Source organism: Gallus gallus, chromosome Z (assembly GCF_016699485.2).
Source record: "Gallus gallus isolate bGalGal1 chromosome Z, bGalGal1.mat.broiler.GRCg7b, whole genome shotgun sequence".
Classification (NCBI taxonomy): Eukaryota; Metazoa; Chordata; class Aves; order Galliformes; family Phasianidae; genus Gallus; species Gallus gallus.
In genome coordinates, this window is record NC_052572.1 from 58,185,733 (window position 1) to 58,206,926 (window position 21,194).

The 21,194-nt window shown below is 42.2% G+C and overlaps 1 protein-coding gene across 4 annotated transcripts in view; it reads right to left on the reverse strand.

Moving 5' to 3' along the window:
• The window catches only part of RHOBTB3 (Rho related BTB domain containing 3), a 30,472-nt gene extending 12,764 nt beyond the window's left edge, over window positions 1-17,708 (reverse strand). For 3 of the 4 annotated variants that reach the window (XR_005842673.2, XM_429123.8, XM_004949383.5), the window contains exons 1-7: window positions 17,421-17,708; window positions 17,047-17,263; window positions 7,210-7,402; window positions 5,280-5,431; window positions 3,255-3,366; window positions 2,120-2,485; window positions 590-702 (exon numbers count right to left, since the gene is read on the reverse strand). Coding sequence is in view for 3 of the 4 variants with exons in the window: in XM_429123.8 (XP_429123.5) it covers window positions 590-702; window positions 2,120-2,485; window positions 3,255-3,366; window positions 5,280-5,431; window positions 7,210-7,402; window positions 17,047-17,263; window positions 17,421-17,422 (1,155 nt within the window). In the remaining variant the exon portion in view is untranslated. The remainder of the gene's footprint in view (window positions 1-589; window positions 703-2,119; window positions 2,486-3,254; window positions 3,367-5,279; window positions 5,432-7,209; window positions 7,403-17,046; window positions 17,264-17,420) is intronic. The other variant, XM_004949384.5, reaches the window with a different exon arrangement.
• Between the last annotated feature and the right edge of the window lie 3,486 nt (window positions 17,709-21,194).

Genomic DNA, 21,194 nt, shown 5'->3' on the forward strand with positions numbered 1-21,194 from the left:
TCAAGACAACTTCCCCATTTACACTGACAGAAATACTGTGTGAAAGTGCCACAGTACTGGGGAATATATAAAAGTAAATGGCTGTTAAAACTGATTCTATACTGCAAGTTTGTATTGGCACAATTAACTTGATGTGAACAATATTTTACTGCAAAGTCACTAGCTGAATTAAACACGTTAAGCAATAGGCAGATTTCTGCATTGCATTTATAAGGGAAATCAACTCTTCCAATCTCTGGCAGAAGCAAAATTCCTGGCACCTACTCAGGAAAGTAAAGCTCCCCTGGGCAGCCCTTACTACATGAGAATTAGGAACACATCATCGTGTTGTTAAGGCAATGCATGAAGCCATAAATAAAGTAATCCTGTTAGGAGATCTACTTAGGTGCTTTTTAGTGGTTACATTCACCCAGCACATTACCTCAGCATCTATATGTTTCTGTGTTATAAATTCATATAACAACCTACTTAGAAAACAATAGAAGACCACATAGACTAAACAGAGGGTAAAACGCAGGCTGACAAGGAAGAATTTTCTGAGAACTTCAGTAACTGTTTCTACACGTTACCGCACGTGTGTTAGATGTACCTTCCCTGGAGTTTTCAGGATACATTTAACTTTCTCAAGCACATGTTCAGTTTTTTCAGAATCTTTCAACTTCTTTTTTATATCTTCTTCTAATCGCTCCCACTGGAAAGCACCTGCCAGAAAACCAGGTAAAGTTGGCTTATAAATAGACAAGGCACAGCACTCAGCGGGCAGAGAAAATTTGCTATCAGTGCCAAAAAAAAAAATCCTGCATATATTACATTTTTTGCACATAAATCAGCTGGATATTTTCACTTAGGAAAAAGAAGATGCAGTTCTGGCAGTCAGGCTTTCATGATAAGTTAGAGATGACTTATACAGTGATGCTACCAAGTATGGACAGTGTGGTCAAGGGATCAGGACTCTTTCCTGTGTAATCTACTCTGGGGAATATGGTTTAGCAGGGAGACTGGAATAGATGATCTCCAGAGGTCCCTACAATTCTGTGACTCTGTGATGTCTCTTGCTTTCAGAATGGATTTCTGTGATTCCCTCCATCTCAACCATCACATACTACGGGAAAGCATTCAGTACCGAACGCTTCACTATCTATGAGACTTCCATAGTATCTGAATTGCTTTGTAGGTGTCTCAACCAGAAAAGTTCCATTACACAGTCATGTTCTGAATACCAGTAACTTAAAAAGCACATGGTTTTCAACACATTTCTTTCTTTCTGGCTTTCACAGTCAAACTGATGATACTGCATTATGCATCTCAACAGCTTTCTTTCAAAAATTAATCTAAGCTAAAAATTTCAAAAACTGGTCAAAGTTAAAATGGCCCTCTGATGGCCTGTAAAGGCTCTGAAAGCCTAACCTGTCAAAAAGATATTTACAGTAAATAATATTATTGCCAAACCTGAGCTGCAGTTCAGGCGACAACAGTCAAAGGAAAAATTAGGAAAGCACAAATTTTATCCTTGTACACTTTGCTGTGGTAAGTTTCAAAGACAGTTGGAACTTTTTGGCATCTTTCAACTGTCTGGATGGCTAATCTTATTTAGGCATGACCACTGCCTAGATTTAATTCACAGCAAAATGCATGAAATGTATAGAAGTGCCCTGCATTCAGACAAGTTATCACTGTTTTCTCTGGTGTGCCATCATATCTAGAAGAGAAAATGAGACAGTTTTACCTCTGTAACCCTGCTTTCTCTTCTACATGTTTAGATTATGTAGTCAATCAAAAATATTTTAAAACTCTGAAATGTGAAACAGTCACAAGTTCTAGATTTTGTTGGTAAACCTTTGAATATAATTGATGTTAGCTTGTGGGAATTGTTAAGTATTGAGCTTAATTTTTGTTCAATAGATAAGGAATGACAGCTAATTTACTTCTGAAATTACGTGTAGGTAAAGGGCTTCTTTCATATTCAGTTGCTAGTAATCACGAGGGATAAAATAGGTGCCACAATATGACATGACACAATGACAGCTAGAACACACTTCTTCAGTTAATGCCTGTGCTCCTGAGCAGGATATTTGCTGCAGCAACAGAACTGAGTAGATGGGCCATTCTCATAGGGTACCTGAGTAGATGAAGTGCAGGATGTCTGGCAGACAGGAGCAGAAGACAGAGTCCTTAACGACCACCCTGATGGGCACACTGCATGGCGGCACACCATGAGGAGTGGGCAGCCCAGCCCCAGCCTCCACCGCAAAGAGGCTCTGTGCTGTGCGCAGGATGGAGGGGTCGTGGATGTCCGCAGGGCTCTTCACATCAAAGAGAAGCATGAAGACGTGGCTCACCGAACACAGGATGACCTTGTGAGCTTCCACTACTTTGCTGGAGTCTTCTGAGTAAAAGGCCACGTCCGCACACTGGCAGCAGAATAGCAAGTTGTGTAGGTCGGAGTCGTAGTGAGAGGCTTCGCCTTTTAAAATGGGCATTTTTTCTGTAAGAGTTAAGGAGCTGATCTGTAAAATTGTGGCAATTATTACCTACAGAATATTTTCTCCTCAGAAATCTGGTCAAATCAAGGACAATTTTTGGAAAAAAAAAATGGCAAGAAAATATTTTACATGCAGTTTCAACACACTTAGTAAGTTGCTACAACGGTGGAAATATCCAGTAGAACATGTTTAATAAAGGATGTCCACCCTCATAGAAAACCTCCTGAGGCAGTCATGTTCAAAATGCACCTGGGCAGTGAATCCCAAACCTCATGATCGGAGTGTGTTTCTGGTAGGTACAAGAAAAGATAAATACATACTGAATAGTGAACACTTGTCAATAATCACTGCACTGGATAAGTGCATCAGATGCTTGGAAACTCGATGCAGGAGCTCAGTTGCAGCATTACACACTTTTCCCTTGTTTTATTTTCAGCAAATAAAAAAGTTACTTGCCGACATGACTAATGACTGCCATCTACAATTTATCTGTAAATCCTTTACATAAAGCTTGTATTAGTATGTATATTCTTTTTTTTTTTTTTTGTAAAGTGTATGAAAATGACACCTATTTTTGTCTAAAATATATTAAAGTCCACTGCAACATTTCACAGTTCTCTCCACATTAATTAAACCAGCACTAAGCAATTGCCCAAATAGAGCAATGTAACCAGAAGAACTGATGACAGCAGGGCTCAGAATAATTACCACAAAATGTTAACTGCATAAAGAACACCACACACACAGCAGAGACCAGACATTGGTGAGCACCTGGCTGTTCCAGCTGAGGTGGTTGCAGTCGATGGCACTTTTGGGTCTTTTTTCTTTTCTTCATTTTTTCAGATGACTTCTGATTCAAACTTTGGATCATAAAATATTCCAGCTAGAACATGAAGCATATTTTTAAGAAGTCCTATTAATTTAAGAACAAACTAGACATGAAACTAAGGACAGTGAGTGGATGCTATATGGAGGACTGAAGTGGCTGCCATTACAAAAAGGTTATCCAGGTTGCCAGAGTCCTAGCACTTCTTTATCAGTATAATGTACCAAACTTAACTGGAATTGGCATAATTTAAAAGATTATTTACTCAAATGGCAGTGTTTTTTCCCCTTGTATTTAATCTCCTAAAAAATGACAGGCATGAAGATATTCAATTTGTCAACTTTCACTGGTTGTGAATTACACAATTACAGAGAATAGTAAGACTTAGCGAGTAACAATCAGGTGCAAGTAAAGGAAACAACAAAACCATACACAAGTGCTTCAGCTTGCAACTAACCATCACCACACAATGCCATAGTGTACATGTGTCCTTTCCACCAGCTTTATGTTTTTGTTGTCCTCTTTTTCTAACGTTTTAATGAAAAATATAAAAAAAAAATAAAGAAGTTTTCTTACTTCTTTCCATCAACTACATTGTATATTTTATATGCAGCCTGAGATGATTCCTCTTTACTCAGTGTGGCCTCGGCAAGCCACGAGGTTGGACGCTCAACTTCTGGGAAAGTCACATTAGAATATGGTCTGTGTGAGCAAGGTTTGTTTTACCACAGCACACATCAAGCATGATCACTGCAGTAAAACTGTACTCCAGGTGAAATGGTCCATTTTACAAGAGCAAAGATGTGTAAAGGGTGGCTTAGTTCTAGTTAAAGGAGGTGTTAAACAGTTCTATATCCAAGGTGCACACAGTACTTCGTAAAAACCAGAGGAATATTCTGCTTGGACAAGATGTTGAGAGGATTCCTTGTTTTTAATCAGAAATGAATGCATCCAATAAAACCTGACTAATTGATGTGTCAGATATTTCAAATGGCGACCAAACCCCTCATTATTACATCAGGGACAGTCATAAAGATCATGTGAAATCACTGTACCAAACAACCACCTTTTTTTCTCCAAACCCAAATGCTACCAGGGAAGTAAATAAAAGATTTTTTTTTTAATGCTGTTTGAAACATCTCATAAAACTGAATTAAACACTAATTTGAAATAATTTTATGGAGAAGACAAATAAATCTGGAAGTCTGAAACCACTCAGTGGATCTCCTTGCACCCGGGAGAATGAAAACGGAAAATGCTGGTTAAAGGTGAAGTGTATTTAACAAGCTTTTCAGCTTCTGCCTCATTTAAGTTTACTGCGGCTGACACTGGGTTCTGTTTGGGATTAGAATCACTTAATCATTAAAGCTGGAAAAGACCACTAAGATCACTAAGTCCAACCATCAGTCCATCCCTACCACGTCCACTAACTCTGTCTCCCTGTGCCACTTCCATACACATACTGAACACCTCCAGGGACGGTGACTCCACCATCTCCCTGGGCAGTCGGTGCCACTGCACCGCCACTCTTTCTGAAAAGAAATTTTTCCTAACATCCCTGGCACAACTTGAAGCCACAACCACTCATCCTATTGCTGATACTCGAGGGAAGAGGCCATCCCCCACCTCTCCACAACCTCCTGCCAGGTAGTTATAGAGAGCAATACACCCCCACCCTGAGCCTCCTCTTCTCCAAACTGAACAATCCCAGTTCTTTCAGCCACTCCCCATAAGACGTGAATGTGAACTCAGAGACCACAAGAATATGCTAAAAAGTCACTTCAGCAATCTTACCATTTTCGTTTTACAAGCAGGACAACAGTGAGGGATCAAGAAATAAAAGTTAAAATAATAATAATCAGAACATCGTAGTGTTATCAGGTTGGAAGGGACGTATGGAGGTGACCCACACAGCTGCAGCTGTAGCCCCGGTCTGAGCTCAGTGTTGGACTGAACTGCGCCACACTCACCACGCCTCCAAAGTACTTCTGTATGTAGAAGTCATTGAGAGCATGCAGCTCCAGGTAGGTGGCTCCAAACTCCTTGGCCAGCTGGGCGCCCTCAGAGGTGGTGACGCAGCTCCTCCTGTCCAGGGTGCACAGTGGACATGTACAGGGCACTGCTGGGAAACAGGGATGTGGGTGAGCCATTGCACTCCAGCAATTGGAATACTTCCTAAAGAGTTGTAAAGATGTTCTGCTCAGGCAGTAACAAAGCAGGAAGTGGAAGCACTAATTTTCTAGGAAGAAATCTATAATCACAGCTAAACAAACAACTGCTTTGTAATCAGTTCAAAATAGCATGCAAAATACTACACAAAACCCAGCTTATTCTACATTAGCAATGTTTTAAAGACCATTTACGTTCAATTTAAATACAGTGCAAGGCAGAGGAGTTGAGTAGGACTTTCTGAAATCTACACAGAAGTCAAGCAGGGCCTTCAGAAATCTGGTTTGGGTTGGGACCTGCGTGTCCTTGTGCCCACACTCATGGTTCTGTCCTGCGGATGCTGCCATTCATTACGGTCACACTCCAGCCTGCTGCAGTGCAATGTGTTCATGCAGCTCTCAGCTATGGAAAATTTTCCACTGGCTGTCCCAGCTGCAGTGAGCACACACACGCAGCAGAGTACGGCTCATTCACATATACTTTGCATATTCCTTAATGCCAAAATAGGTGTTTTTTAAGATTACAAAAATCCTGATTAAAATCTGTCGGCCACCCAAGTGCAACTCTGCTTAACTCCTGTAAGAACTCACCTGCAAAAATGTGCATTCAGATACACTGCACATGCTCTAGACTAGTTTCCACTGCTCTGACCCATGGATAGCATGCATTAACACAGCCTTTTTTATTTCTTTTGGCAGCAGTACTTGCTGCGACAAAGGATTAAGCTCTTAGTAATTGTGCAAGCAAGCTGCTGCGCTCACACATACTGCTCGGAAACAAAAGGGCTCTCTGTGAGCCCAAGCGGGTCGCAGCCAGACCTCTCCCACACTGAGCCTGTTCAAGGAGGGAGGCAGGGGAAAAAATGGACAGGGAAAATGCCAGCAGCAGCCTGCCAGGCTGGCAGGGACCTGTGCTCCAAGTAGCATGAGCAGGTAAGAGAAGGAGCTGGGGAAGCCCAGCACCACCTCACCAAGACCTTACCTCTTGAATGGTGGATTTATTACCCTTGTATAAATCAGAGCATAAAAACATCTTGTTTACCAAAGGCAATAACTGCTACTGAGTTCCTTAAAAATCCTTTCTCCATCACTGAGTAAAAGGATATGTAAGTAGATTCTGTCAAAACTGAATATTATGTCCACGGAATGTAAACCTCATGCTGCTTAAAACTTATGAGTACTTTACAAAATAATTGACTATAGCTATGCTCATAAATCTCATCCTTCAGTCTTAGCAGGCGGGATGCTTAGAAACACTTGTTTTAGTGAAACGTGTCAAGTAAAAGTAACTCAGGCTGACGTTGGGCATTCACCCCTTACTGCTGGCTGCAAGCTGATGCACTCAGTTTCATGCCATGTGCTAGAGATCCATGATACCTGCAGCATGGGCAGAAAGAGCACGTAGCTATAGAGCTCATCTCATACGCTCAGACTCACGCCTCATAATCCCAAGTGATAGACTTAATCCCCACATATGATGACTTCACAAGAAGAGTCGCTGCTGAGGTCAGGGCAGGATAGGAAGCCTTTTGTCACCAGGGTTAATTAAGCATAATGTTCCCGCCTACATGCCAGCCTACCGAACCACAGTACATAAGCATATTACTGTCATTCTGACAGACTAATTGTTTGTGTTAGAGACCTGAAAAAGCAATCGGCTTCTAGTGAAATTACTACGTATCTCACTTCCAACTGATATTTTAACTATGACTTCAGCAGATCGTATACATACCGTTTTTTCTTGCACCAACAGCAGAAATTATTACTGGAACTGAACAGTGGTTTAATGCCTTTTTTATCATTGGAACATAACTATCCTTTAAGTCTTGAAATGAGGTCTTGTCGTTGACGGAGTATTTAATCACAATAATATCAGCTCCTCCAATGAGACTGCGGGAGGTATACCAGTCACTGTCAAATATATCCTAAACAGAAAAAAAAAAACTGATCAAGAATCCTCCTGGTCACAGATGAAAAGATGAACTATTCAATATTCTTTAGTGCAAGACTTCAGAGAAGTACTTTCAAGCGAAATTCCAATTTCCCATTTGAAGACATGCAACTAAGACCAGAACTGATACTCCGTAATTTTGTTGTTTGGAAAACGAGTTATTCTAATTGTCTTTACCTAGGAACACACTTTGTAAGAAGAAACACTGCTGCTCTAGTTACTTAATTTTACAAATGTTTGTATTGAGGAAACAAAAGAACTTTCAGTGGTAGAAATATATTACAATAAATTTCATGCAAAATCATTGATTGTCAAAATATTTTACAGAGCTCTGTACAGAGCACAGCACTATAGGAACACTTCAATGTAAGTTTCATCAGCGGAGTGTAATTTTTACCTACTTCACAAAAACTTCCAAGTAGAAACAAGCATCAATGCCTTCAGTAAATAGATCTTAGTCACATATCTAACTTTCCTTCTTTGACTTCCCATTCAATGTGTAATTATTCCGGGCTATAAGATTTACACTCTTAAAGTATTTTGTGCCCGATTAATTTCCAACCGTATTACTTCTACATGTAATATGCAATTATTACTTACATATTTGTCATTTGCATGGCAACTGTAATTTCAAAATCTCTGCTTTATCTAGAGCTAGTTCATAAATAGCAGTGGCTTTTCGCGTACGCACAACTGAAAACTCCTGACAGAAAGAAAACAGGAAATTTTCCAGAAAGCTGAAAATCAACTCAAAACCCCAAAATAATAACATCTCTCTGAACAGTTCTACACAGCATAAGGCCAACCTAGAAGAAAAGATGAACGTGAGAAAAAGAATAGAAACAAGCAATGATAAAATACAGGAGACGTGGAAGAGAGGAGTAAATGGGCACAAAAGAAGTGATGGAAGAACTGGAATCAGACTGAGGGTTGGGTGAGGGGGAAATGAATATGAATTCTGAAGAATGGGTCAGAGACAGCAAAACATTATGGTTAGGAACCAAAGAAATTTATAGAAGATTATTAATATCAATATGTGAAGTGTCTTTCATAGTCAATATAACTATTTTTGATTACTTCAAAAGAGTCACTGTTCCACGTCTGTCTAAATAATTAATACTGTCCCAACACTTAATCAGAAGAGATAGCACAAACTTGATGGAAGTCTATAAATCAGCAAATATTTGCCCAGACTGTCACCTCCTAGGCACCAAAAGGCCTTCAAACCCCGTCTCATCCAAACCAAAAACATCCATATTGTTACCCAGAACACACTTGCTTCAAAGTAAGTATGTGAAATTAACCTCTGTAAGAAGACTACTGGGTACAGTCCTTTGAGAAAATCAGCCAGATGGGCATTCACAGAACCTGATCGCATTGCCAGGAATAAAAACAGGAATATTGAAGGGGCAGCTCTTACGCTTTTTAGCTGATAAAGGTATCAAGAAAAACATTTCAGTAGGGTTACAAGAAATCAAAGGTTTAATGAAAAGTAAAACACGAACGAAAAAGCAGTACAGAATATTTAGCTATTACATTTGAAAGACAGAAAGCATGCCTGTTGCTTAGCAACTTCCTTCTACCTGTCTGTGTTCTAGCGCAGCATATTTGCACATATTTGTTTCTGTGATCTTGGGGATGACCAGTAATATCACAACTGACGACTTCAAGCACCACTGCACAAATACACAAGAATTCCCAACAAGTTTAAGCATCAGTAGTATAACATTTATGGAAACTTCTTACTAAATGCAATAAGTAATTTTTACATGTTACACATCTGTGTATGGTTTGTAGGACTCTCCATTTTTCAACAGAGCTAAACATCTGATGCACTGAGATATCATTTCATATCACAAAGAAAGATTTTAGAAAGATTTATGAGGTTTTGTGAGTATGAACTCAGAAATCCTTCCAAAGAAAGAACCAGCTCTGATCATAAGACAGCTTCAGCATAAGCCTAGGCCTGAGTTGCAGCAGAGGACCATCACTGCAAAGCACTCTGTGCCTCCAATCTGACAGACCAGCCCTGTGAACTCTGGACGTGACACAAACTCTCTAATACACACGCTCTGCTCTGGCCTCAGCCCTTATCCCAGCTCTCCAAAGAGAGCACAGTCCAAGAAAAGATCATCATGGAACACCTTCCATGCCCTAAATCCTACTAGTGACAGCTCTAAGCCTCTTCTTGCTGGCAAGAACCTCAACAGCATATTTTGTACTTGACTTATGTTTGACTGTGTCATGCCTTTAACACTATAGTAGCTTAAGAAGTCAATATACAGAAAAAAAAAAACATACACTTTTCCTTTTGAAGACAACATTAATAAGAAAAACATTGTAGTTTGGACAACAAAACAGCAAGGACAAGAAGACCGGGCTATTACTTTGTATGAGAAGTACAAAAGAACTCTTTTGTACTTTTATGTCTGTATCCCTGCAGCTGTGGCAGTATCCTATTAAGGAAGCAACTGCACAGATGCATGAATGTAGCCCTTTGTTGTTGAACTACTAGGAAAAAAGGTCTTACGGACACTTAGTGCAGGCTGTAGCAAGTTCTTAGGTGTGCGTGTCTGCATACTGCAGCAGGCCTGTGGAGGTCCGTAGTTTTGTCCACTACCCTGTGTCACCACTGTGTGTCTCTGCTAATCCTAAAAAGAAGCATTTTAGTAATGTTGACAAAGTTCTGGTGGGGATGGAATCCACTTCCCAGGAAAAGAGCCGGCCCTGAGCATATGAAAGAAGGTAGAATGATGCTGGATGCACCAAACCAAAGCTTCATGACACCCAATTTGAACTGTGTTGTACAGTTTCCCTAAACTCTCACACATGCCCTAAAGCCCACTCTTGAAAATGGATGTTACCTGTACAAACATAGAGGAGTAAGACACATTCCCAGAGGTCTTGTTGCAGTTATTTGCATTTTACATCAAATGTAGAGTATTTCTTTCAGATTACTGCTCTCATGGCAGGGACAATTCTTCAAAAATGTCTCTGACAAAACAAAGGGGTTTTTGCTCAATATATCCCTAGGACAGAGCATCTGGGGCTTTAACCATGTTAAACACTTCTTAGTTAGCAGTTTTAGGAAAATTTTCATATCAAAAATTGCAAAGGATGCAATTAGATGATGAGTAACAGTTCAGGAATAACAGTAATTCCAGGCTCTGTCCATGGCACTCATGAAGCAGCTACTTCTCATCACACTTCCTGCTCTTGGCACCATCTACTTCCCAAGACAGACATTCACAAAAAGAAAAAGTGCATAGTCGAAGTTACTGTAATATGACCTTATTAATTATGGCCATAGTTCTGCTGCTATTCCTCTTGGGACTTACTGGGAACGAAGCTGCACTCTTCCCTCACGTGCCTCCACTACGTACCTCTCTCACAAGATATTCTCTCCACTGGTGAATCATGCTTCTCAAGCAGTTGCATTGAAAACAAAGCCTTTAGAGGCAATGAAGACGTGATTTTCCTGCAGAATCACATGGCTCCTCTGGAGGACAATAGTTGCTTTGTCATAAATAATTTATGAATGCCTTTATGGAATTGCAGTGAAATCCACTGTGCCCTTGCAGTGCCCACTCTCTTTTCACAAGTTCATGAGTATCTCACTGTCCACTTAGCCCAGGATAATCCACCAGAGCAACAGGGGCAGGGCACATGAGCCTGGCCATGGCTGAGTCCCATTTCCCCTTAAGTTTTCCTGAGGGTAGAAGATGGTTGTACCATGGCTGCTGGGAAGCTCACCTCTGTCTAGGATCGTGGATTCACTCGCCATTAACCGAGCCTTCTCTGCATGGTTCTCTCATAAAATAATGTAAGAACATTTGTAAAAAGTAAAAGCAGGGAAAAATAAGTCACCATGTTTTGAACACTCGCTGTGAACTGCCAACATCAGACAGAAAAGTTTAAAATGAGAAAAGTCAACATACTAAAAAACAAAAAGCTGCGAGCTATGGTTTTGTACCAAAGCAGTAACAGGACTGGATTTTTAAAAACAGTGAATAGAATTAAAAAGCAGATGAGGTTCCTTTGACCTCAGACATACTGAGGGCCAGTCAGACTAGCCAGAAGGCTGAGCAAAAGGATGCTGCTGCAAGGGAAAAGCTGGATAACTGCACCATGGATAACACCATGGAGATAAGAAACCTCAAACAATCCGAGGAAAAAAGAAATAAGAAAGAAAGAAAAAAAGGAAGAAGCTGGAAAATGTGGAAAGATTCATGGAAAGACATGGTGGAAAAGCAGTTTTTGGAAAAAAAAAACAAAAAACAAACAAAAAAAAAACAAAAAACAAAAAACAAAAAACAAATGAGAGGTTTTTAAAATGACAGTTAACATATTCATACACCAGTGACTGCCCTGGAGGTCTGCAGCCCTGTGCGTAGCACTGGCTGTCCTCGGAAGCAAGTCTAAGCACAGCACATCCAACTGCACCTTCTGCAGGTGCATGGTCAAGTATGAAACACTCCTCAAACTGCAGCTGCTCTGTTCTCTCCTTTCAGAACCTACTTGCTACAGGGAACACAGTGATGTCAGAGATCATCCAGAAATCGAGCATTTCTTATAAACTGAAGGAAGCAAGTTTCTGGAGGTATTGCCCCCTGAGGGAAAATGACAGATCACTCAGAGTGGGAAAAAATATGAAAGTACAGCCCTCACCTGGGACTGAAATGCTGCAATGTCCTTACAGTACTGCTCCAAGCAATGGAGGAAAGAACAAGTAATGCAGGCAAGGGGTGGACGCACACTGTCATTCATTCTGCTATTTATTTCCCAACATCCCAATTCAGCAAATTAAAATATGACTTATGGTTTCTGTGCTATGCTTTGTTCTGAACCTGACAAAGATTTACTTGCCATCTGATACTGTGGATTTTGTCTGTGGTTTTCCTGCAGTTTTTACCTGTACACATGCAGCAGTGTGACTAAACATTAAGTGATGGAAGTTTCAAACTGCACAGAAGCCAACTCACTTCCAAAGACTGTAAAATCTAATACAACCACAGCTTCCTAAATAACGCAACCTTTTCTAAAGCAAACCTTAAAATGTACCTTGCAAATCATTCCGTGCAAGTTTCTAACTCCCGTAATGAGGTTTACAAAAAAATAAATAGATTAGAAAAGGTGTGACATCCTAGTTCAGTGTGCTTTATGAGATCCCAGCTGGAGCATGCATTAGCAACTCACTGGTCACTAAAAATAAGATATGCAGCAAGGGTGTCAGCGCACATGCGTTCTCCCTAGTTCCTCATCTCCCCTCTCATACCAGGTCTGCATTTTTTGTCCAAATGTGTTCCAGCCATATCAGTCTCTAACCAGTGGTCTTCTGATGTATCTGTCCTTTGCACATAGGAGGTATCAGCATGCAACTTTGCAAACGTAGTGGACACAGCAGGACATGGAGATATATCCAGCTCCTGACAGATGGAGATCAGAGATCTTTTAGAAGCAGTGACTTTTGCTCCCAAAACTTTGAAAAGTATGCTCCATTGCTATCTCTAAAGCCCCACATCTCCCACATGACTGGAGAGGATGGTGAGCACCCTCCCCAAAGCCAGCGGTGCTCTCCTGCACCCTGCAGCTGCCACCAGGGTACACGTCTCCTCAGAACGGGCTGCTGCTGCTTTGTACATTTGTAAATAAGATTTTGTCCTTGTAATTTTCTAAGAACAGTGATATCAAAGATGGCAGTACCCAGCACAGGCAGCAAACATATTAAAAGCTCCTGCAGGGGTGAAATAAAAATGCTGTGTGTAAAGAGCAGCTCTAGCCTCACGCTAGGCTGGGAATATCATTCCCCAGAGCCTGTCTGTAACACCTGACAGAAGTTACCTATGGACAACCATGCCCAAGAAGCTTTACTTCCTTGCTGGGCAGTTTGGTAGACACCTCGAGGCAGCAAATACCATAGTCTCACTGTTGAGCTGCTGCTCAACAGCAGCCAAGTTCCCAGGATAACAATGTCACCACAGAGATGATGCTCATTTCACAGTCCAGACATCCCATGTTTCTCCAGCCCAGCAGGAATCTGGTAGCTGTTGAATGACCCGACACAACCCAGCCCATTCAAAGAGGTTTATGGAATGCAGCAAGATGCTGAGAGTTCAACCAACCTCAGCCGGACTTTTGACTCCCAAAGGAGTTAGAGATGTGCACAATGCCTGCAGACATCACAGACATGTGGTGGGGTGTCTCCCATGACTGGAGCATTATAATGGAAGCATATAGGCTCTTCAGGAAAGACAGACAGGAGAGACAATGAGTTGCCACTCTCTGTCACTGACCAGATGAAGTGTACGGAACTCTGCCTGAGGAGCAGATGCTAGTTTATGGGTTAGAATTAAGGGACAGCAGGAACAGGTCACACTACTGTGGGGGTCTGCCACAGGCCATCTGATGAGGAAGTCTGAGCAAAGGAAGCCCTCTGTAGACAGACAGGAGTCTTGTCATCTCCAAGTGATAGAGGTACAGTGAGGAACTTCATTCTCATCAATGTGCAGAGAATCTTGTGGGGACTGTGTAGCTCGAAGGCAGCCCTGGCTGTAGTGACCATGAGGTGTTGGAGTTCAGGATCCTTAGGGCAGGGGGGAAGGAACACAGCAAGCTCACGGCTTTGCATTTCAGGAGAGCAGACTTTTGCCTCTTCAGAGAACTGCTTAATGGAGTACAGTGGGATAAAGTCCTACGGGAAAGAGATTTCCAAGACAGGTGGCTCATACCTAAAGATCACCTCCTCCAAGCTCAAGAGCAATGCACCCCAACAAGGAGGAATGGCAAAAAAGCCAGTAGGCCTGCAACAAGGAGCTCCTGGACAAACCCAGACACAAAAGAAAGGCCTACAGAGGATGGGTAACATGGGAGGAATACAAAGGCATTGTCAGAGCAGCCAGGGATCAAGCATGAAACACTAAATCTGGGCAGGGATGTAAAAGGCAACAAGGAGTGCTTATTAGTCTGTGATAAAAGCAAGACCGGGGAAAATGTGAGCCCTGAGGGAAACAGGAGACCTTGTTACTTTTTTTCCATCTTCTCAGGCAAGTGTTCAAGAGACACCATCCCTCCAAAGGGAGGGACTGGGAACGAGATACTGTCCACTGTATGAGAAGATCAGGTTCAAAACCATCTAAGGAATCTGAAGGTGCCCAGAGTGATGAGATGTATCTGTGGGCCCTGAGGGAGCTGAGAAGTAAAGTCTCTAAGCCACTGTCCATCATATTTGAGAAATTGTGGCAGAGGAGTTCCCATTGACTGGGAAAGGGGAAACACAATCCCCATTTTTAAAAACAGAAAAAGAAAGACCCAGGGAATACAGACCAGTTAATTCCATCTCTGTGCTCAGCAAGATCATGGAGCAGATCCTCCTGAAAACTATGCTAAGGGATACAGAGAACAGAGAGCTGTTTACTGACAGCCAGCATGGCTTCTCTAAGGGCAAATCATGCCTGACTAATTTAGTGGCCTTCTACAATGGGGCCCCTAGCACAAGAAAGACACAAACCTGCTAGAAAGGGTCCAGAGGATCTGATATGACAAGGGGGGATTATTTTAAACTAAAAGAGGGGAGACTGAAGTTAGATGTTAGGAAGAAATTCTTCACAGAGGGAGTGGTAAGGCATTGCCCAGAGAAGCTGTGGGCGCCCCATCCCTGGAGGTACACAAAGGCAGGCTGGATGGGACCCTGACCTGGTAGGTGGCAGCCCTGCCCATGGCTTTAAGGTCCATTCTATGACTCCATGATTCTACCACAATCTGTCTCACAAAAGAACCCGTAAGAAAACTTTGTAAAGTGTACCCATGATGCTTTTCAGACAGCGAGTTAAACTGAGGAGTGCAGAGGGCAAAGGCAGCTTGCCACCCTTTAATTTGCAAACTCACAGCAAATCAGTGTATTTGTTTGCTGAGTTTATGTCTATTGCTAGCTTGCCTTCTAGATTTAATCTAGATAAGATACAAACCTAGGAAAAATGGAAGTTAATTTCAAATGACAGAGATGGAAACAATGTAAAGCCCACTACCTTTAAGCATCAGTAACACATAAGAAATAAGAATCCTTTTCCACAAAGAATATGAAGTATTAGTAACAACCATTCTTGTGGGACCATCAGTCATTGTTTTCAGCTGTAACGCAGTATGTGTCAGGCTACGAAAACAACAGTCCTACAAGGACTACGGTGACATTAACAAACCTCAAGAATCCAGACTGTGAACAGCAGTCCTGTTCTGCTGACCCCTAGCAAGCAAACAGCTTCACTCAAAACCAAAAGCCTCCCAAGGAGTGCAGCCCAACTATCTGAGATGTCCGGCTAAGCGAGGAATGCCTGTTGTTCCTCACTGCTCCCCTTCTCCAGCTCCTTTAGCAGAAAAAGGAAAAAACAAGAGGCCAGTCCTCAAAAACATGTTGCCATAGACAACAAGATAGCTTTTCTAGGCTCAGAGTGATAACGTTTCCAGAAATGAAAAATCTTGTTCTCTGCAAGGTCAAATGCACGTAAAACAACACAAAAACATGAAACTGCATCTCCAAACTAGGCCCACATCTATTTCCTACCCTACCTTTCTCCAGCTATCACTGTCCCCTTCCAGCCTCCCTCACTGATCTCCCTTGACATCTCCTACGAAGTCCCACAGCACGAATAATATTCATCAGCTTTCACTCGTTGCTGTGCTCCGATGAACCAAACAAACAACACGTGACACACAGGTGACATGCAGCTTCAAAGATTAAAAGCAGGGTCCCCAATTTCATTTGGTGGCTATAAGTGATTAAAAAAAAAAAAAAAGAAAAAAAAAAAAAGAATCACCCAGCAGGTTGATAGTTGAATCAAATAATTCGGTTTTCAGATTACAACCTCCTAAACACGGATTTCTGCAGCTTTCAGGACTCCTGTAGATTCTAAAACAAATTTCCCTCGCAGGGCTGAATAATTGCAGGTCTGACCATTGTCTCAGAGTTTTAATTCGTTAAAGCTATTAATATTTTTTTTTAAAGGTAACAAACTAGTCATTAAATGTGTTATTAGAGATTGCCAGTGTCATTTCTTGCATAATCATTGGTCTGTTCGTATTTGTAGTTATGCCACTTACTAACAAGAGTCCCAATAACACGGTACAGTGCCAGAACCTTTTTTATTCACCTTCCAATGTAAGAAATAATGTTAAGACGTGATTATTCATTTTAATAGAATTAAAATGACTGGATGCAGTGTACTTTACCAGAAGACAAATAATAGAATCTGTCGTTTTTCAAAGCTGGAAAAGCGTACGCCTTTCCAATTTTACAGGAAAATAATACACGTTTTATTTTTCTGTTGTGGGTAAGTATTTTGAGAGAGTTTTATGATGCAGTGTCACCAATAGCGTTCTTTTTTATCTGTGAAGTATTTCCAACGAAGCTCTCTGCAAACAGCCCCGTTGAAAACACCACCTCCTGCCTCACCAGTGAGAAACTTTCTGCCACGCTTCCCAGAGACTACAACACGCTTTGGTTACATTTTAGACGCAAACGTGATTAAAATCGCGGGGTAACCGAAAACCGAAAGGTTTTTTCTATTTGATCGAAGCAGCCTGCCCGGCTGCGTGCAGCCGCAAGGATCCCGACGGATCTCTTACCCAGAGCGGGCAGTCGTGCACCACCAGCCTGACATTGCCGAAGACGCAGGCTTGGTACTCGGTGGTGACGGCGCTCCTGGCGTGCTCGGCGGACGGACTGCTGTCGATCTCGGAAATGAGAGCGCTCCTCCTGAGATAGCTCCACATCAGACTCGACTGCTGGCTGTCTTCTGAAAGCACGTCTCTCTCATTCCCAAAAGCTACAATATTAACTGACCTGGAACAAAAACAATGAAAGATCAAGGGCAGGGGTGAAGAAAGAAAGAGAGAGAGAAAAAAAAAGCGTTTAAATCAAAACCAACACGTCAGTCCTTCTGAATCCTCTTCCTTAGCTCGGCGTTAGCACCCCCGGTAACCAACAGCAGAGCACGTACATGATCTCGGATCCGACAGCCGGGCGAAGCGGAGAAGAGCAGCACTGCTGCTGGCACTACCAGCCCCCAGCCCGCTCGGCCGCCCGCTGCTCCATGCCCGGGATCACAGATGCGACGTCCGGGAGTCTCTCAGCATGTCCCCGCTGCGTGCGGCTGCCCGGCTCCGTGCTGCAGCTCCAACCGCCGGGATGCAGCGGGGCACGGCGGGAGCAGCAGTCGCAGCGGTTGCAGCAGCGGCTGCAGCAGCAGAGCAGGCAGCAGCAGCTCCTGCTGCACCGACCCGCGGCTGGAGCCGAACCCCGCACGTACGCCGAGCGCCGGCCGCTCGGTCACGGCCATGCATCCTGACGTCAGCCAGCGGGAGCAGGGCAGACGCAGTGGGGAGAGCGAGCTGACGTTGTGCGGGCCGGGGGAGCGCTGCGCGGCCGCGGCGGGCACCGAGAACAGCCTTGGGCTGCAGCGGGGCACTCTCCGGCCGTGATCTCCGGCGTCGGGCCGGACGGTGTGTGGGACAGAGCGGCGCGGAGGCTGGTCCTGCCCGAGAGCGCTCGGTGTAGTCAATTAACGTTGGGCTGGTGGTTTCTTCAATCCCTTGCAGGTTTTCCAGTGTTACCGTGCTGTTTAAAACGATCTTTTCAAAAAGGGTGATTTCTAATGACAACGCGTAGGGTGCTCCGAAAGTAATGCCTCCTATTTCCATGGAAACTGACACAAAAAGGCACAATACCACAACTTGATAGAGAAAGTTCTTTGCTGCAAATCTATTTTTCAACACAGTCACCACTATTAGGCAGTTCACGTGGACTAAGACACTCTTCGTTGTGTGGCGTGACAGCTGTACGTGGCCATCCTGAATGTGGTTTGTCTTTCATATCGTTGGTGCCGCTGCTGAAGTGTACTACCCACCCCTCATGGTGCCCACATCCACTGTTTGGTCTCCATCAACGTTCAGCAAGCATCAGTGAATGTCAGTGGATGCCATTGTTTCTTCATGGAGCAATTCAGTGACACACCTTCATACACGTCTATGTCGGATGCCATTCTGCCCCTCTGCTGCCATCTGTCACAAGGCAACAAAATGTAATGGGATACTGGTGCAGAGGTTAAACCTCTACTGCCGTACCCCCACCAACCACCTCTGATGTAATGGGTCAACACCCTAAAATAGGAGGCATTGTTTTTGGAGCAATCCTCCTAAAATAAATGCAGATGCAATCCCACCTGAAACCAAATTCAGCCTGAAATTAAATGTTTTCTGCCCAATACTGCTGCACACATTACTGTAACAAACAAAACAGAACGCTTTACAAGATAAATGAATTCCCTCCGTTAGGTGAACACATGCTGCAGTTAATCCCACAGCCAAGAACTCATTCAGAACAGGTCTCGTTAGGATTATGAGCAGAATAATTAAGAGAGATTTACTTTGCAACAGTGCTCATTCTGAGAAAGTACTATTCCACTGCTGCCAGGAGTGGGAGGTGACAATTGACCGCTGCCAACGTTTCTACTTTGTATTGATGGGCTGGACCAGGCACTGGTATCTGACTATTAATATCTGCCATACTAATAGTCAGATAGTAATGAAGACGGGAAGTAATTTTTGTATTTTTATTATAGATTCTTCAGCACCTTCTGAAGAACAAATGAATAAACAAGAAAACAAACAGGATATTTACCAACATTTTAGTTTCCTGCATCTTACTTTATTCCAGTTTTTTTTTTTTTTTTTTTTTTTTTTTCTGCTATTCAAGCTAGATTTGTTTAAAAAACAAATGACAGTCAGGGCTTTGTTTGTTTGTTTCTATTTTTATTTTTGTTTCTGAAAAAGTTTGATTCTTTTTCTTAGAAGCAACAAAGCTCAGGCAATCAAAGAAAGCCATTGTTCTTTTCCCCAGATGATTGCCAGACTGTGATGCGTTGTCTTTCAGATCCAAATCCTTAATGGTGTCCAAACACAGGATATTTGAAAGTTCACTTCATTGGAGCCAATCCACACTTTCAATCATGCTCGTTAATATACTTTTTAAAGAGCACCAAATATTCCTTAGGATCCTTAGATTTGATCATCTAGTGATCTAGATTTTGAAAATGAGGGTACGTTTCATAGAAAAGTATTTTAAAACACTTGAGAACATAACCTACTGCAGCTAAATATGTACATGTATGCACACTTACATGTATATATGTATGCGTGGTGACACAGGCAGACATATACACACACGTACACAATTTTAACAGCAGTAAGAAAACTGGAATGGTAAATAAGGCAGACTTATGAGAAGCAACCCAATTAATCCAGACTTCAGCCAACATAGTTTAATTGTTGCTCTGCATCTAGTTCCAGGGGTACCTGAGTTCTCAACAGGGCTGGAGGGACACAGAAAACATTGTCTTCTCACTCATTCCTTGAATCACATAGAGGCTCCCCAGTGCTGCCAGTTCTGCACACAACGGATGTTAGATTCTTCTGGACTGATGGATGATGCTGAAAGGCTGACATACTTTGCTCTTTCAGAAGTCCTTCCATAGTCTGAAAAATGAAAACACTGCCTGAAAAATAAGTATTAAAAGTGGGTGAAAATGCTGTCTGTTATTCTGGGAAATTAGGTCTATAGTCCCGTTTCTGTCTGAAGTGTTGAGAGACGACTTAATGCAGTTCAACTAAAAAGAGAGGGAAGGGAAGGGAAGGGAAGGGAAGGGAAGGGAAGGGAAGGGAAGGGAAGGGAAGGGAAGGGAAGGGAAGGGAAGGGAAGGGAAGGGAAGGGAAGGGAAGGGAAGGGAAGGGAAGGGAAGGGAAGGGAAGGGAAGGGAAGGGAAGGGAAGGGAAGGGAAGGGAAGGGAAGGGAAGGGAAGGGAAGGGAAGGGAAGGGAAGGGAAGGGAAGGGAAGGGAAGGGAAGGGAAGGGAAGGGAAGGGAAGGGAGAAGAAAAAAGGAATAAAGAAAAAGAGAAAAAAAAAGAAGAGTTAACTTTTGTGTGGTAGCAAACACTCTGAGAATTTTCTTGCCCTCTGCACCTCAAATGCATGCTGCAAGCTATGTGGGCACTGCACGTGAAAGCAATAGAAGATTGTTTAACTGTAAAGAAAGGATTATAAAGAATTGCTTGACTGTACCCTATTTGGCAATCTGGATACTGCATATCCTATGATCAGCAAACACTTTAGCCAGCAGGAATTTTCTGTAGCTGATGACATTCAGTGACAGAATTGCAGACGAGAGAGGATGTCTGACCAGATTCAGAAAACAATAGCATATTTGATCTTTTGAATTTTAGATCGGAGCATTTTTATTTTGTTTCAAATTGTTTCTCTTAAAGCTTTTCCATGAATATATCAGAAAAAAACAAAAGAAAGAAAGTGTGCAATCTTTTCTGGCAGAATTGAAATAATAGTTTTGATTGTAAGGAGACAGCTGCAGCCAATTGAAGGATGAAGGCTTTTTCCTTGTGGAAGCTGTAGTCTTGCTTGCATGGATTCAGGTATGACAGACTATTCTGTATTTTTATGAGAGTGAAATGATTCGATGCATTTGGATTCAACCTTGTTGAAGACCCTGGCCATTAGCTCATTCTGCACAATACATGGAGCTTCTGCTCAATTGTTAATAGTTTTTACTATATGACAAACTATGTTGTTCTCACATAAGTAAGTCTACTTTATTTATTTATTTATTTACTTACTTACTTATTTACTTATTTATTTACTTATTTATTAAGAATATAGAGAGTGTATCCAGATAACAATAAATTTTATTTATTTATTTATTTTGGCG